We start from the raw sequence: 18,813 nt of genomic DNA on the forward strand, positions 1-18,813 counted from the left end.
ATCTGCTAGCCGGCATTTCTATTGCGCAGGATCCAGTAGTCCCCGGCTGTCCCACAATAATCAGAATTTTCATGAACTTCTGTGGCTCTTCAGATGGTAGACAGTGGTCCGAAGAGCGTGGCGTTAGATTCTATAATTGAGTACTTTTTGCCTTCATGGGATGTAAAGTTATCAAATTTTTCAGGGTATTTTGGGTGGTTTACACCCTGTGGGTTGAAGTGGCAACCAGCTGAAGTACACCCTCTGCGCAAATTTACATACTGATGAATATGCAGCGCTCCGAGCTCTGAAGCACTCTTTGGGTAGACTGTGGAGCTGGAAGAGGACTTTGAGCGTTCCATTTGGATAATCCTGTTAGAAGAGCACATGGTCAAATACTCTGGGCAGATCCTCAGGCAGTGGAGTGTTGAGACTGCATACATGGAGCCATTGAATAGTGAGACCTCTAGCGGAGACAAATTATCATTGCGACACCTTGTCCACTGATCGCTAGCAGAACCACCAGGATCACTCCCAAAATACTAATTCACATGGAATACATGTTGAAAGATTAGGAATACATAAATAACTAAACCACATTGTCTAATAGAAATTATTGTGACCAAGTGTGTCACCAGTGGATGATTTGGACACTTGGTTAGCTTAGAGCCTCAAAACAACCTGCTGCATGTTCAAACAGAAAGGCCCGCTGGAATGGAACCAGGGCCTTCTTAAATACCACTGCACGGAGCCAGATATGTCCTACATCAAGTAAAGGGTGGTGCTGGAAAAGTATAAACTCAGTTTGGGTGATCAACAATAGTTTGTGGAGGTTCTCAGTCATCTAGGTCATTGTTAATTTTTGTCAAAATCTTTTTCCTGTGGTCTCACCACAGTCTTGTACACCTTTTCTTTTATTCTGGCCGATAGTCTTCTATCACGTAGTACCCCTGACACTGTTCTCCACCCATTCCAACCTGCTAGAACCGTCTCTTCACCTCTTTTCCACACTTACCGTTGCTCTGGACTGTTGACCTCAAGAACCTGAAATCCTCCAGCTTCTCGATCTCCACTCCCTGTAGCCTCACCGCTCCCCCCGAGTTCCTCTCATTCACACACATATATACTGTCTTGCTGCGACTAACTTTCATTCCTCTCCTTTCCAGAGCATACCCCCACCTCTCTAGATTTTCCTCTACTTGTTTTCTGCTCTCACTCCAGGTCACAATGTCATCTGCAAACATCAAGGTCCATGGAGATTCTTGTCTAACCTCATCTGTCAGCCTGGCCATCACCACTGCAAACAAGAACGGGCTCAGAGCCGATCCCTGATGGAGTCCCAACTCCACCTTTAACTTCTCTGTTAACCTCACAGCACACCGCACCACTGTCTCACAGTTAGCATACATGTCCTGCACCAGTCTAACCTATTTCTCTGCCACTCCACATTTCCTTAAACAATACCAGAGCTCTTCTCTGGGCACCCTGTCACCCTGTGCTAGGTCTACAAAAACACAATACAGCTCCCTCTGGCCTTTGCATTCTTAGCATTCTCAAAGCAAATACTGCATCTGTAGTGCTCTTTCTAGGCATGAAGCCATACTGCTGGTCACAAATGCTGACTTAATGATTTTGTAACCACTGTCTAATGAAAAAAAAGCAGTCGCCCAGATGAACCAAAGACTGTGCACGGCATTCTGCATAGCAGCGTTACTTGCACTGACCCAATGTCTCCATTAAACAAATTCTGCACATCATATATTTATTCTGTTTATTCTTTCTCTTTGACTATCACTTGTGTAATGGAGAAAATAAGTCTTTTAGTCTCTGAAATTTCACTTAAATAGATGCTGCTAGCTAAGGGGGGAGCAGAAATCCACACTTATTTTCAGGATGATTTAAGCAAATGTTATATAAATATAAGTGTTTGCCCAAACCTGGATGTTTTTTCAAAGTTCCAATTGTCCTGATGTCTCAATTGGGACATTTAAATATGCAAACATGAGGCAGGTGACATCTGTAAAGAGGACCTGACTTCAATGTTAACTTTGCAGCCCACTGGATCTAAAAAGAGCATCATTCATAAAAGATGATAGATGTTTGAGAGTTAAAAAGTCACATGTTTGCTATTCTTTCCATTGCCTTTTTGAAGTGAGCTAAAAATACTGTTTCACGCATTATGTCTTCAACAACAATGATATCATTGCTTAACATTTAACATGGTAAATGTATCAATTTGTTGGTTTTGGACAAAAAGGATAGGATCAAAATATGGCTCAAAATATTTTCTTTGTATTGTTTTAGCAATGGTATGTTTGCTTTTCCACAGGTCAGAAATTAATCTCACTACATTTTCATTATGACCTTGAATAAATAACTTCCCCTCGTAAAACTTTCCTGACATCACAACCACATAAGACATTAGATTTCATTTTACCCCCTTCACAGTGCAATATTATAGGTAATGAACAAAATGTAAAAAACAAAAACAAATTCACAGTTCACTCAACTGGTTCTGTGACGTCAATTTTCGTAATACTAGGAATTACCGCGACACTGCTTATTTAGACGGAGGATTTCTACTCAATGTCCAGATCCTATCTCTAATAGTATCGGAAAAAAAGACAGGGCTTACATTTAGAACCCTACCATGTCAGTGAATGTATAATTTTTTATCCAACTATAACTATCCAAAAAAGGAGGAGCAATTCAGCCATCAGAAGATGTTGTAAATATCAGACTACGCTCTAATATGAGACAATTCATCGGGACAAGATTAGCACATTTAGCATGTGGGAAATTTCCACATCCTCAAATTACAGTCATGCAGTCGGCAAACCTTAAACTGTGGTGAAAAGCAACAAATGATGGATTTGTGAAGAAAAAAAAAACGAATAATGGAAATGTTTGTTTAGGAGAACTTATTAAATCTTTGCATCAAGTTGCTGCCCTACTTCCGCCACACCAGCTAGCGGCGCTAATCATCAATTTGCTATTTGAAACGGACCCATAAACTTTAACATGAAGAAGCCACAATCAGGAAACAAGTTAGCTGCATTCAGCCCGGCAGAACCGTATTCGCGGTCACCGTTTCGAAGATACACCTTGCTCTCTCCTAAAGATGTCTAAAAGGCATCGTTTGGATTTAGGTGACGAGTACTCCAGTAAGAAGAGGTCCGATGGGTAGGTGAAGCTGCGCTGCTAACATTACCCATTTATTCAGTAAGCTAAGTTCTGGCTAACTATTAGCTATTGCTAGTTGGCTAATAGCCACCATACATGCATAATGACAAGCCGTGTACTATAGCTAACCTTAGCTTGAAATGTTGTAGCTCCCGACCAGGACAGAAAAGCCTGCATTTGTTCAGAAAGACACCGTTGGATATTTAATTTATAGACTCGCAACGCCAGTTAACGTTTGGTGTTACGAGTCGTGACGGTTGAAGCTACATTCATAACTGGGGCACGTGTGTGTAACTTAGCGTGTTGCTAACTGCTCCAACGTAAGCTCGGCGTAACTTTAGCTTTGGGGATTTAGCTGGCTAACATTCGCGGCAAAATAAAGCCCACGCATTTGTTTTTTTATGTCCTTTTTAACATAAATAATCGATTCACTGACTCAACAGCACCCGGCGAAGCCCGTCAACTAGCACGTTTGTCGGGGACGGGGACTAAATTCATTGCCCCATTCATTGTTGTTATCAGAAGCCCTATGTAACACGAAGGAATAAAGATATCAACAAAAAAAAGCCAATCAGATATTTCACACACACAATTATTATTGATGTTTGCATTCAAAAAAAGGTGTATATTTTTCTGCTTAAAGGATAAGGGCCTCGTGTTAAGTGACATTAGTTGGAGTCACAACTGCACGGTTACTTGCAGTTAGGTTACTACTATCTGAAATCCAAGATTTCAAGAACACTTCGAACAAAAAACTTCTGAAAATGTGGACCCAACTCAGATTATGATGCACTAACCATGAAGCGAAAGGTTTTCGTTTCTTTGCACTTTCCCTCCAAATTCCATAAACACGTGCTTTCTTGTCGTGGACAGGAGAGACAGGGACCGGGACAGAGATCGGGAGGATCGCTCGCGGGACAGGGACCGAGATCGGGATCGGGAACGGGACCGAGACCGAGACAGAGACTCGAAGCCATCTAGTGCATCATCCAACAGCACACCGGTCGCTCCGGTCTTACCGCCCCTGAAGCAGATGGTTGTGCAACAGCAAATCAATCCATTCACCAATCTGCCACACACGCCGCGCTACTACGAGATCCTGAAAAAAAGGTTACAGCTGCCGGTATGGGAGTACAAGGAAAGCTTCAACGACATCATCACTCGTCAACAGAGTTTCGTCCTGGTCGGAGAGACCGGCTCCGGGAAGACCACACAGGTCGGTAAAAGCAGCAAACGGCATTGAATCATAAGATGAAAGGTGTCAGTTTTCAATTAGCTGCTGATGTGATGCAGAGCATCGCTTAAATTCACTGTGAAATCTTGTAGATCCCTCAGTGGTGTGTCGACATGGTCAGGGGTTTGCCCGGGCCTAAGCGGGCGGTTGCCTGTACTCAGCCGAGGAGAGTAGCGGCTATGAGTGTGGCTCAAAGAGTGGCAGACGAAATGGATGTCATGCTTGGGCAGGAAGTCGGTTACTCCATCCGATTTGAGGACTGTAGCTCCGCCAAGACAATACTGAAGTAAGTAACCAGCCTTCGGCAAGTTCCGTCTTTCGGTCCAAATCAGACTGGCTTGACAACGTGATCGTGGCTGCTGTATCTTCAGGTACATGACAGATGGTATGTTACTAAGAGAAGCCATGAATGACCCGTTGCTGGAGCGATACGGTGTGATTATTCTGGATGAGGCCCACGAGCGAACACTTGCCACTGACATCCTGATGGGGGTATTGAAAGAGGTGGTGCGTCAAAGAGCAGACCTGAAGGTGGGTGGCTTGACTGCTAAAGTTATAGGGTGGAAAAACTCTGTGTGCATCTTGAGGGAATATCTCTTGAGCAGCCAATTTGCTCATTTGACCACGAGACAACACTATTTGCCAGTGTAAACATTATTTTCTTGAAATGAAATTGTAAAATGACACCTGAAAACTTCGAATTTTGGAGAGAAAAAAATATCAACACGTTCCTATCAGCAGGAAATCCCAACACTTTCATAATATTTTTTTATGTAATATTTATGTAATATGTTAACGCGTGTGTGCACGCGCCAATGCATATACAGAGAATAGGCTTAGATGGAGAAGGTTGATTCACAGTGGCGACCCCTGAAGGGGAAAGGAGAAAAGTATACGTGTGTGTGTGTGTGTGTGTGTGTGTGTGTGTGTGTGTGTGCGTGTGTGTGTGCGTGTGCGTGTGCGTGTGCGTGCGCGTGCGTGTGCGTGCGCGTGTGCGTGTGTGTGTGAGAGAGAGACATGACGCCACAATAACATATTTGTTAACACATATCTGTTAAGCATCTGAGGAAGCATCTATGTCATATGAGAATACGTTTTTTGTACTACTTGTAAAATATATTTATTTTTGGAGCACTTTTGGTGTGCAGATTTTTTTCTAAACTTAAATCAGGAGATACATTAGTTCATAATCATTACTGTTCATCCTGCTCTCAGGATGGCGGGGGGCGGGCCTATCCCTGCTGTCATTAGTCCGGGCACCTGTCAATCACAGTGCCACATTGAGAGACACAACACGAGTACTCACTTTTTCATTCACACGTCTGAGCAATTTAGGGTGTCCTCCTTGTGCGCAGGCTCACAGGTAAATCAGCGGTACAACTGTTCACTCTCTCCGCAGGTGATAGTTATGAGTGCGACGTTAGACGCGGGGAAGTTCCAGGTGTACTTTGACAACTGCCCCCTGCTTACCATCCCTGGGCGTACACACCCGGTGGAGATCTTCTACACCCCGGAGCCAGAGCGGGACTACCTCGAGGCAGCGATCCGCACGGTCATCCAGATTCACATGTGTGAAGAAGACGAGGGCGACTGCCTTCTCTTTCTCACCGGCCAAGAGGTGAGAGACATGCTCGGATCACCGGCCCCGCGTCGATTTTCTCGGATATACCGCGTCTTCCTTTTCCACACGCGGTGAAATTTTTCCCGGATTTTCTGTTCTAGGAAATTGACGAAGCGTGCAAAAGGATCAAGCGGGAGGTGGACGACCTCGGACCCGAGGTTGGAGACATCAAAATCATTCCACTGTATTCCACATTGCCACCACAGCAGCAGCAAAGGATCTTCGAGCCACCGCCTCCGAGGAAACCCAACGGCGCTATTGGAAGAAAGGTATGTTCAAATAAAGGAAAAAAAAATACAGGTTACTGTTCGGTCATTGCTCGATCACAAGAATTTGATAGAAAGCTGTGTTTGCTGCTTAGGTTGTTGTGTCGACAAACATCGCCGAGACCTCGCTGACTATCGACGGCGTGGTGTTTGTCATTGATCCTGGATTTGCCAAACAAAAGGTGAGCAATCCATGTCCATCTATCCATTCAGCTTGTAGATTGACCGCTAAATTGAGAGCTTCAAGACTCCGAGATACTTGCGTCTACTTGGAGCTGTACGTTACTTGCGATTAGAGAATTTCAAACAGAATAATAGTTGATTTTGTCAGCCGTCTATCGATTGTTTCAAAGGAACTACTTTTTCCTCTTAGCAAGAGATTGAAGAGAGAGAGCGAGTAAAACAGATGGGGAAGATCAATAGATGGTTGAGCTGAATTTACATTGTAACAAGACGGCATGTTAAGTTAAAAAAAAAAAAACACATCACGTCACTAACATTCTACTGTTGACCAAGAGCCAGACAAAGAAAATGGATGTATAGTATAGACATTGGGAGTAATTAGTTCCCAATTTTTATGTACCGTATTTTCCGCACTATAGGGCGCACCGGATTATAAGGCACACCTTCATTGAATGGCCTATTCTAAAACTTTTTTCATATGTAAGGCGCATAGAATGGCAGTTTCATTAGTTGCTGGAGTTGCGTAATGCATCCACTAGATGAAGCTGCGCTAAAGGGAATGTCAACAAAACGGTCAGATAAGTCAGTCAAACCAATATTCTGACAACTCCGTTCACTCCCAAAACAAGTTAGTGCATTCACAATACGGTACCGTACGTACAGGTAGCTCTTGCTTCGCCTTGGTTGAAAACAATGTATTTCCAACTCCATTTGTCACAGTTCAAAGCGTTTTATAAAACGAAAGCACCAAGGAGGGCCGCCTGTAAATTCATTGATGTTAAGTTCGCTAGCTAGCGCTGTTGCCTTCATTCGAATAGTGACCGTAGAGACGCTTCTACTTGTTGCTCTCTGATCAACAACCCGCTGTTCAACTTTTTCCTCTAACTGTAGCCATCTTGCTTTGTTCCCTTGGAAACTCTGTTCAGTCTTCTTTACTTGGCGCAGATCATCTCATTGATTCGTTAATGTTGAATTCTCTCGCTGCTGCTTTATTCGCACGTTCTACTGCGCGACTGATCGCCTTGAGTTTAAATTCTGCGTTGTAAGTGTGTCTCTTGAAAGGAGCCATTTTGGGGTCTTTATACACACACACAAATGGAAATGAAAATGCACGCTTCACGCAGTCATTTATCCCAGCATACACCGCGCGCTACTTCTACGGGAGAAAATTGAGTCGGCCACTGCCTCCCGTAGCTGTGGAAAATTGGTCCGTATATAAGGCGCACCTGATTATAAGGCGCACAGTCGGTTTTTGAGTAGATGAAAGGTTTTTAGGTGCGCCTTATAATGTGGAAAATACGGTAGTGCTTTCAAGATGGTGATGTCACGCCTCAGGCAATATGAAATTGTTTGGAGGTGGATTCAGATTGGATCGTTCCGGCGGCAGATGTTGGCACTCAATGTGCACCCCCCCAAAAAAAAAGGAGACCGTCGAATGGAAAAGCCTTACAACAGTACTTTGCTGTGTTGTGGCATGCCGGAAAACAGTATTTGGGGGTTCTGTGTACAAAATTGTGGGTCAGTAGAAATGGCACCCTTTGGGGATACTTGTTCAAAAGGGCACTATTGGTGCTCAATTAAAAAAAAAAAAATTTTTTTTTTTTTTTTTTTTGCTGCTTTCCTATATTTTTTTTTTTCGTTTATGAAAATTATGAAAACGCGGACGCATCTAGGCGAGTTGTGTTCCTCAAGCGTGGTTTCTCCAACTTGTGTCCAGGTGTACAATCCCAGAATCAGAGTGGAGTCCTTGCTGGTCACAGCCATCAGTAAGGCGTCCGCCCAGCAGAGGGCGGGGCGAGCCGGTCGAACACGTCCAGGGAAATGCTTCCGCCTCTACACAGAAAAAGCCTACAAAACGGAGATGCAGGTCAGTGAGCGCGGCTTCTGATTTTGTTTTTGTTCAGAACAGAGTATTTAATCCCTGCGCCCTTCCAGGATAACACGTACCCTGAGATTCTGAGGTCCAACCTGGGATCCGTTGTGCTCCAGTTAAAGAAGCTGGGTATTGATGACCTCGTGCACTTCGACTTCATGGACCCCCCAGGTGAGGCCACCGATAGCCGTAAAAACTAGTCTCCGGCCCGCCGCCGCCACCCGCTGACCCCCCCCCCCCCTTCCCTCCACCGCCAGCTCCCGAGACACTGATGAGGGCCCTGGAGCTGCTGAATTACCTCGCTGCGCTCAACGATGACGGCGACCTGACGGAGCTGGGCTCCATGATGGCCGAATTCCCTCTTGACCCCCAGCTGGCGAAGATGGTTATCGCAAGCTGCGAGTTCAACTGTTCAAACGAGATCCTATCCATTACTGCCATGCTGTCAGGTAATGCCCAGGACTGGGCCAACATCTCCCTTCCCTCCTGTACCGCTCAGACCCCCGTGGGTCCCTATGTGCACCCACGCGCTGGTGGTGTTTGCAAAACACTGAATGAGTGTATCTCACACACATTTCGGTCAGTCTTAGTCAGGACCGGAGGCTGATTTCGATTTTTTTTATTTTTATTTTTTTCTTCCGTATTGCGATACTTTGCATGGTGCATTTGTGACGAGTCAGTCTTTTTGAATTTGAAAGACATTATCCAAATGTTACTCTCAGCTTTTAGCGAATAAGAGATAAAACCATGTGCACACGTCGGCCATGTAAACACTGCTGCTTCATTTCATCTGTCTATGATTGACATCTGTGTTTTTATTTTAAATCTGGACATTGAAAAGCTGAAATCTGCACTTATTTTAATTTCATATTTAGAACAAATATGCATTGTATAGATAGTAAGTATAATCATGGGAACCTTTTTTTTAATTGTATAGTTTATTTTATTTTGGTGGCCTTAGTATGTATTTTTCTAAGTTACTGCATAAGAAAAATGACTGAAAACTTAGTCAAAGAATTGAGGAATATGAATTACATCTTCTTTCTTACCCTTATCATAATTATAGATAACATACAAAAAAGAATTCCATCAAATTGTTCATTTAAAAGCTGTTTAAACACACACTTAGATATTTTTATTTTTTGATCAATGCATTTTTGAGGCTTAAACATTTTGAGCACAGGTTGGTCTTTTTTAACAGGCTGTGATATTTTTGGATCCCAGTTAAAATGGATAGGGCAGGCACCACATCAATATTTTCACCTCTATCACATTTTTCAAGAATTTTTATTTGAAAAAAAAAAAAAAAAAAAGCACGAAATTCCAAGTAGCCTGTGTCGATGAATAATCTGTCTAGTAAATGTCCTCGTCAGTATATCATGAAAAGTATCAAGTCAAACACTGTTGATGTCCCTAACGCTTTGTAGTTGTGTGAAAACTTTTGTTTTACAGATGTGGTTAAATGACATCCCCCCCCCCTCTCTACGATCTAGCAGCCATTCCAGTTGGGAATGATTTGATAGCGCTTGTGGTCCTGCCCTGTCCGACGCTGTGTCGAGTGCCCTAGCATCATAGGCTTTGCTCCATGTTTCTGTGAATGTTTGACTCATCCCTATGGGCGGCTTTGTTGGGGCCCATACCAACCTTGTTTAGTCCCACAGTGTTTTGTCCGCCCCACGGAGGCTAAGAAGGCAGCAGACGAGTCCAAGATGCGTTTCGCCCACATTGATGGTGACCACTTGACTCTGCTCAACGTTTACCACGCCTTCAAACAAAGTGAGCAGCCCCCCTCCATCCGAGTCCGGATTCGGTCCGCATCCGATCCCCCCGACGCCTAACCGAGAATTCCCTTCTCCCCCCCCACTCCCAGACCACGAGTCTAACCAGTGGTGCTATGACAACTTTGTCAACTACCGCTCGCTGATGTCCGCCGACAATGTGCGGCAGCAGCTGTCCAGGATTATGGACAGGTTCAACCTCCCTCGCCGGAGCACAGAGTTTACCAGCAGAGATTACTACATCAACATCCGCAGAGCCCTCTGCACTGGCTTCTTTATGCAGGTGAACACACACACACACACACACACACACACACACACACATGCACGCGTGGGATTCTGCAGCGAGCCAGAACAATTTATCCATATAATGGAGTATCATCTTACTATAATGTCATATTGTGTGTGTGTGTGTGTGTGTTTTTTTTAATACAAAGTTTTCCCCTTAGTACTGTTTTTTTTTTTTTTTTTTTATATCATAGAGTGGAATTCTAATTTTCATCTTGTAAAACTTTCTTTTGTTTTTTTTTTTTTTAAAAAGATCTTCCAAATACTTAATAAGTTTGGATCAGTGATGTAGCCTTTAACAAAAATTTATATATGAGAAAACAAATTACTGTTATTTCATCTGTCTAAATCTGTCCATGCGTTATCTACACATGTAGATAACATGTTCTCCGATATGTAAAATGTTGACTGTTTACGTTATGTTTAAATTACATATTTACATTTTCTATGTATATATCATCCCCTTCCTAAAATTCAGTCTTTTTACATCCAAGATTTTGAAAAGCCATATATTGAATTAGGCCTTCATTTACGCAAACATTTTTGTCAAAATGTTACGTGTGCGTGCGTGTGTGTGTGTACACATGTCTATATATACAGTGGGGAGAACAAGTATTTGATACACTGCAATTGTAATTTTCTGAAATTTTTATGATAGGTACTCTTCAACTGTGAGTGACGGGATCTAAAACAAAAATCCAGAAAATCACCTTATGATTTTTTTTTTTTTTTTTTTTTTTTTTTAACAATTTATTTGTAAATTCCAGGGTCAAACAAGAATTTTATCCCTTGAGTCAAATTATTTTAATTCTTGGCACAGAAGCCTTTGTTAACAATTACAGAGGTCAAACGGTTCTTGTAGGTCTTCACACTGCAGCAGGTATTTTTAGGCCACTCCTCCATACTGATCTTCTGTGGATCTCTCAGGTTTCGGCGCTGTCGCTTAGCAACACGGAGTTTCAGCTCCCTTCAAAGATTTTCTATTGGATTTAGGTCTGGAGACTGGCTGGGCCACTCCAGAACCTTGATATGCTTCTTTCGGAGCCACTCTTTGGTTTTCCTGGACGTGCGCTTTGGGTCATTGTCATGTTTGAAGACCCGACCACAACCTATCTTCAATGCTCTGACTGAGGGAAGGAGGTTTCGGCCCAATATTTCGGCCAAAACACATGGTCCCGTTCATCCTCACGTTAAAACAGTGCAGTCGTCCCGGCCCCTTTGCTGAAAAACACCCCCCAGAGCATGATGCTTCCACCCCCATGCTTCGCTGTAGGTATGGTATTATTGGGATGATACTTATCCTTCTTCCTGCAAACACGGCAAATGGAGCTAAGACTAAAAAGTTCTATTTTGGTCTCATCTGACCCCAAAACTTTCTCCCATGAGTCCTCTGGATCATCCAGATGGTCCCTGGCAAACTTCAGAGGCCTTGACATGGGCTGACTTAAGCTGACTTCAGCGCGATGCATGATTTTAAACCATTACGTCTCAGTGTATCACTGATAGTAGCCTTGGAAACGGTGGTCCCAGCTGCCTTCAGGTCATAGATCAGCTCCTTCCGTGTAGATCCGGGCTGATTCTTCACCTTTCTTAGCATCACTGATACCCCACGAGGAGAGATCTTCTGTCGGGACCCAGTCAGTCCGAGGGATATTGACGGTCATCATTAGCCGCGTCCATTTTCTGGGAATGGCTCCAATAAGCCGCTTGGCAATTGCTCTGTAGCCCTTTCCAGCTTGGTGAGGGTCAACAATTTGGTCTCTTGTGTGTTTTACTCATGTTTGCTGCAACCTCAAATAAGTACTACTCAATTAGAATGATGAGCAGAATGTAGTTGGACTCTTTAAAAGCAGAGGAACGGGTCTTTGAGGGTCAGAAATCTGGCTGATAAGCTAATAATGTACAAATAAATTGTAAAAACAAAAAAACATACAATGTGATTTCTGAATTTTTTATTTTTTTTCAAATTTGTTTTATTCGGTGTCTCACAATGGAAACGCACCAACGCCTCTCTCCCGCTTTCAGGTTATAAACAAATGTCGGCCTCGCTGATATGCGTCTGTTATATTTCCCAGCTCGATGCTTGTTGAAGCCCCAACTTTTTTTTTTTTTTGGTCTTTTTCCCCGCCGCTCAGGTGGCTCATTTAGAACGCACGGGACATTACCTCACAGTCAAAGACAACCAAGTGGTCCAGCTTCATCCCTCCACAGTCCTGGACCATAAACCCGAATGGGTGCTCTACAATGAATTTGTCCTCACAACCAAGAACTACATCCGCACGTGCACAGACATCAAACCGGAGTGGTAAGTGCGCGGGGACGTTACAATCGAGCATACGAGGGATGAGCTGTAACCCTTGTCCGTCCCTTGTGTTTCAGGCTGGTGAAAATCGCTCCCCAGTACTATGAAATGAGTAACTTCCCACAGTGTGAAGCAAAAAGACAGCTGGAGCGAATCATTGCCAAACTAGAGAGTAAGGAGTATTCCCAGTACTGAACAGTAGCCAAGAAGTGTCCTGGAAAACAACGGCATACCATAGTTTTAGATCTTTCTGTATCATTGTATCTTAATGTTTAAAATTTAGCATTTTGATTTTTTTTTTTTTTTTTTTTTTTTTTTTTATATTTCGTTTTCCTTTCACTTTTTTTTTTTTTTCTGCCCTCTTCCCTCTCTCTTCCCCCCCCCCCATCAATGTTGACTCTTCAACTGTGTGATGCCAGATTAAATATCAGCAGCAAAATATTAGACCTGGCTATAAATATTTTTCGGAAGGAATATCCTAACATGTCATGAATCTTTCCTTTAGAGGATTGTGGAGTCAAGATTTATGTGCTTGCTTTGTTTCTTTAATAAAGGAGCTTTGACTTAAATTCTGTGTATACACTTTAACATTTTTAATTGAAAATCTAGTGAGGTTTGATTTTGGCATAAGCGGTATGACACCGTCAAGTAACGAATTACATCTCAATATGGATATACTTTTTTTTTTTTTATTCCAGTAATGATTTTAAATTGAACGTGAACTTTATACACTGTCTTCAGTGCTGTTCTCCCAACGTCTCTGTATCTACTACGTTATGTAATTTGAGCTGACTGACCGCAAAATATCCCGATAGCCTCATTTCTATGATTTACATAACCTAGATGTTTTCAACAGAGGCCACCTCAGACACAACGCTGCCTTTACAACTTAATAAATAACAAAAAGCTGATCTTTGAAAAGTTGGACAATTACCTTTTGTTACATGTCAACTCCTCCCGGATAGATGTGCATTGAGAGGCCTCGGTTAAGTCGCGAGCTCTTTTTAAAGAAATTATTTCATTCGGCACTTCAATAAAACATACCGACGCAACCTGGTAGCTACGGATCGAGCAACGTAGCTTTCATTTCGGCCAGATTGGCTGTTAAGCCTTATTTTTTTTGCTGGACTGATTTGTTTAAAAAAAAGACAACCAAACAATCTCAAAGGTTTATTGGATCACATCTTTCATAGAATCTACCAAAACATCCAGTTGCGAGTTCAGGTGACGGTCAGAAGAAGCTGTCTCGACCATTTCCAATGATAAAACCTTGACGTAAAACCAATCCCAACAGATAACTCGTGATCTATTTTGTTACTTTTGCTCTTCAACGTCCTCGATGGTCTCTGGCAGGCACCTGTCGCGTGTCTCCATCAGAGTTCTTGAAACCAATCCCCCGAGCACTGCCGCCGAGCAGAGGATGACCTGGGGAAGCTCCTTCCACACATCGTCCAGCAAAAGGATCAACGGAGCCACGGCCACACCTAGTCGAGCCATGAAGGAATTGTAGCCCATTCCGTTCTGCCTGAAAATATTGAAAAACATTTTCTCTTGAGACTCCTCTGCTCTTTACAATGGATGGAGTAGGAATGCAGAAATAAATTGTTCTAACTAAGGTAATCCCATTTAGGGTTTTATGGATTCAACTTTTCAATTTCCAATCCGGGATGGTTCAAAGCATGAAAACGCAGTGAATCACGAATACATGGATTCAAAATTTAAGTCCGAATAATTACTTTTGCAAATCCAGTTGTTGTGCCTGTTGCAGATATGAGCCTTGTGACTCGACGAGGAGGAAAGCCGGAGCTTTACATCCATCCCGGACTAACCCCGGTCACCCGGTCCTGACCACCTCTCACTGGAACAGGGGTGGGCAAACTACGGCCCGCGGGCCACATCCGGCCCGTCGGTCTTTTTAATCCGGCCCGCCAAAGATTGGATCCATTGAATGATCGGATCAATGAATGTTGGAGCTCAAACAGGAGATTATTTCAATTTTGGAGCTACTTGAGAATTTTCCTGAGCCAAATGACACAGATTGAGCTTTGTGATTTAGCCTTTCCTGTGGACATACCGACACACAGGAATGAGCCGGACTTGAAGCTACAGGGGAAAAATCGGTTTGGGCATGAAATCAAAGCGAACGTCAGCCTTCAAAACCGACCTGGTTTTATTTTCAAAGCAAATGTCAGACGGGTCCGATATGTATATATGTGCGGCCCCTGAGCCAAAAAGTTTGCCCACCCCTAGACTCGAGCATACAAGTCCAACTCCTCTGGCTGCCTCTGGCACCTTTTGCTGTGGAGCATCTCTACCACAAGTACCACTCACTAATTTTCCAAATCGTGGACAAATAGAGTGTAAACCAGTGGTCCGAAAACTACTCCACATTTTTCCCGGCCCCTGAGCAATACCAGAGATGCACTTTTATTATTTTTTTTTCATGCTGGCCACGTAATCGTGACTTGTACATGCATGGGACGTAACCTTCTGTTCCAACCTTCTGCAGTCTGTGGCTTATCTGAAACCCCTCCATCAAAAAATAAATCCTGGACACACACCCCTGTCAAATAACATGGAATAATGGCGAAAAGATTAGGTATGAGAATAAATAGATTCAGAATGCAGGGTATTTAACCTGCAGTGGACAATTTTTTTTTTTTTTTTAATTCAAAGAAAAGGCTGTTTGTCTCATCTATCAAGCGATGAGACAAATACATTATTCATGAATAATGTTATTATTTTTTTCAGATTTTTTTTTTTTCCTGTCAAGATCCCGGAAAGGGTTCATTTTTGGATACGTGTGGCTTTCTGGAAAATAATAATTGTTTACATTTAGACACCTCTGCGATCGTCACACTTTTTGTTACAAACTGGCTTCCCGTCCGAGACGGGAAAAGTTATTTGGCCCTCCCAGGAAAAAGTTTGGGGACCCCTGTTATAATGATTTAAATGACATATCGAAAGTCAGACCATTTGACGGCTTATCGGGATTAATGCGATTTTCAATCACAAAACATTATGGGATGGCGATGAGACAGGAGGTGCGCGTAGTTACCTCACCACGGTGGGGTAAAGCTCGGAGCTGTAGAGCACAATGGTCGCAAAGGATGCCGAGGAAAATCCTTTTCCAATAACCGCTACCACTGTTCTGACAATGAACATATCTGAGAAAGAAACATGATGAAGTGTGTATTTTTGAACAAAAACATTGAAGTAGTTTGAACAACGTGGGTTCAAATCTGATCTTAATCTCACCTTTGGGTATTGCGATATTAATTCCAAGGCAAATGGCAACCATCATGAGAGTTCCGACCATGATGCATCTCCTGCCTATTTTATCCAGGAGGAAATAAACTGATAGTTTGGCCGGGAACTCGATCATGGCGTAAACAAACTGGGTCAAATAGATATTGAGCCCGAAACCAGTGATGTTGAAGCTGATGCCATAAAACGCAGTCGCCACGCAAAACCTAGAGGGAGGGAATAGAATTAACTGGAATAGCCTTTATTTTCACTGCATTTCAGAAATGCAACAAAATTAGAACGCCGCTCTTTGGTGTAGGAAAAAATGCAAAAATACGGGGCACATTATAATAATAAATGAATCAGTGAATGGAAATAAAGTGAGATGTGCGACAGAAGCTCTTGCACACATGCTCAGATGGGTCCACCTTAAATATTCATTTTTATTTGGATTATATAAGTATGGTATACGCACCAAACGGTGCCGGTGCGCAGGGCCAGTTTTCTCATTTTGGGCGTACGAATGAGATCCAGGTAAGAATAGTTTTGATGTTTTCTGTCGGTCACAACGATGGTGGACAGCGCCTGCAAGAATTCATAGCGACATTAGCCCATCAGCGTTTCACTTGGCGGAAAAAATCGCTAATGAAACATTTAAATATGCAAACCTCCGGTGTCAGTTTGTGCGTTAACTCTTCTCTTTTATTCATTTTGGCACATTTTTGCAAATAAACTTGAGCTTGCTCCAGCTTTCCATTGGCGATGAGCCATCGGGCTGATTCCGGCATCCACCTGACGACAAGGTGCACGTGTGACACGACAAAATATTTTTTCACCGAAGTCCGATTAACGGCCATAAGTCTGATATCCCGAAAAAACGGTTGCGTTTTTTTAAACGGTAACAATATCAACTGTCACTTTGCAATCAAACATGCCAACTACGCTAGCAAGCAGCTAGCATAGTAGCAAGAGGTTGATGGCTAATTCTCTGCAAAGACGTGTTTTCATCGACAAACAAGTACCAAGGCATTTTTTTATTTTTTTTTTTTTTGCTAGCATTTGAATTAGCAAAGGCTAAAGATCAGTTTATCACGCGGCACAATGGCTCGGATTAGCCGGTGAGCTAAACAAGACGTCAGAGTTGTTTTTGTTCTAAACGTAACAGAGTCGGGCTATAAAACAGGCAAGTTTTATAGCCTGATATAAAAAAGATACACTTTACAAACACATTTTTTCACCCCAATTTCAACTTTTCTGAGGTTTATTGCGGCCCTTGATTAGTTCAAGCAGACTTGTCCCACCTTGGTCAAACTTTTGAACCCATAGTGGCCTTTGGGTCAACAAGTTCGTCCCTGATCTAGCTTCTTTTTTGGCATTAATTTGACTGACGCTGTCTGTTTATTCCAAGTTACAAGTTTTGCGGTTTGCATGATTAATGAGTAAACAGCACTTTTTTTTTTCCCCCCCCAAAAAAGCCTCAGTTTAACAAAGGTTGGTTCTTTTTGCGAGGCCTACGTTCGAGAGTTACCTCCAGGTGAAGATAGCCAAGATAAGAGGGGAGCTGACACAGACGATCAGCCCCCGCCAATCTCTCACAAAGTAAGCTATAACTGCCAATGCCGTGTTTCCAAACGTCCAGGATAAACTGTCGATCACTCCCACCAGCTTCCTGTGCTCGATGTCCACCCACTCCACACCTGCGCACGAAGACACGAGGGTCAACGGGTTCGTCTCGGACGCCGGAGAAACGACTTGTCCCGTAAATGAAAATTCCGAATTACTGAGAACCGTCGAGACGATGACGATTCCGGTGATGCAAAATCCGGTGGAGAATCTCAGCAGCGCAAACATCACGTAGCTGGTGGAAAAAGCGCTGGTGATGGCGAACAGCAGACCCGACAGATACGACACCAGGAGCATGATCCTTCGTCCGAACCTGCAGAAGATCGGTAAGCGATCGTTGAGTCGCACTTCGCGACTGTCTTCGGCTCTCGTCGGCCGCGACCCGGCGGTTTTTACCTGCAGCTCAGACTTCCGAAGGTCACGGCTCCGAACATCACCCCGAGAAAGAAGATGGTCGCGGTTGCTTTATTTTTGCCTCTTTTATCGCACACCAGGTCCCACTGTACAAAAAAATACGATTTCATCGGTACGCTATTGAGACGGTTGCGTTTGTATCCGACTGCTTCGAAACAGATACGAATACGACTTTACTGACAAGAGTTTTATTTTTTTATTAGGCTATGCAGTGTGTGTGTGTGTGGGTACGTTTGTGCGTCTCGGTCAAAAAAAACATTTGTACATTTGTACATTTCCTGTGTATTTGCAAGTGTATTTGCAGACCCTATGTCCTCTATTGTAAGTCGCCAAATGCAATGTAATGTAATATTAAATGACGTTCAAGATGATAAGAGCTCCAAATGTTACGTGAGATTTTAAGTCGTCTTAAATGGATGGGTACTTGGAGAAATACATTTACCTCAGAAGTTATCGTGGATGTGAAGGTGCTGTTTTCGTACACCCAACCGTCCTTGCAGGTAACCGTGGGAAGCGCGAGCGAGGACGAAGAGTTGAACAGCAGTCGATACTGAGGCTCCGCAAACATACGACAGGAGCTCGGCATCCCGTTCTCTTCTACCGGAATACTGACGACGTGCCTCTGCGCCAGGGAAAGATTCCCGAAAGTTCCCCCGTCGTCCAGGGAGCTGATGTAGCACTGGTGCGAGGGAACGGCGGCTACGAAGTTATTCAGCATGAAGTGGCACGGCAACGTAAAGCGACCGAGGAAGGCGATGACGATGATCATTATCTGAAATCGTCCGAGCCCGTTCAATTCCGCGATGATGTTCTCAAACTTCAT

General features: G+C 43.3%; 2 protein-coding genes across 2 annotated transcripts; one reads left to right on the top strand and one right to left on the bottom strand.

The window, feature by feature from the left end:
• Positions 1 to 3,022: 3,022 nt before the first annotated feature.
• LOC147228102 (ATP-dependent RNA helicase DHX15) lies at positions 3,023 to 13,276 on the top strand. Its single transcript, XM_086156589.1, has 14 exons — positions 3,023 to 3,162; positions 4,036 to 4,378; positions 4,489 to 4,682; positions 4,768 to 4,927; positions 5,796 to 6,014; positions 6,119 to 6,286; positions 6,379 to 6,465; positions 8,184 to 8,333; positions 8,402 to 8,510; positions 8,597 to 8,788; positions 9,993 to 10,115; positions 10,210 to 10,400; positions 12,541 to 12,710; positions 12,785 to 13,276. Exons 1-14 carry the CDS (start codon positions 3,101 to 3,103, stop codon positions 12,900 to 12,902), a joined length of 2,286 nt encoding a protein of 761 aa, XP_086012715.1. The 5' UTR covers positions 3,023 to 3,100; the 3' UTR covers positions 12,903 to 13,276.
• Positions 13,277 to 14,021: 745 nt separating this feature from the next.
• On the bottom strand, positions 14,022 to 18,813 carry LOC147228103 (solute carrier family 22 member 7-like). Its single transcript, XM_086156213.1, has 9 exons — positions 18,433 to 18,813; positions 17,973 to 18,076; positions 17,735 to 17,889; positions 17,482 to 17,650; positions 16,622 to 16,745; positions 16,429 to 16,538; positions 15,966 to 16,180; positions 15,766 to 15,874; positions 14,022 to 14,232 (listed from the first exon to the last, which is right to left on the bottom strand). Exons 1-9 carry the CDS (start codon positions 18,811 to 18,813, stop codon positions 14,022 to 14,024), a joined length of 1,578 nt encoding a protein of 525 aa, XP_086012339.1.

The sequence above is a fragment of the Fistularia commersonii genome, chromosome 12 (assembly GCF_037954325.1).
Source record: "Fistularia commersonii isolate RoL2024-O1a breed Wild chromosome 12, RoL_Fcom_v1.0, whole genome shotgun sequence".
Taxonomy (NCBI): domain Eukaryota; kingdom Metazoa; phylum Chordata; class Actinopteri; order Syngnathiformes; family Fistulariidae; genus Fistularia; species Fistularia commersonii.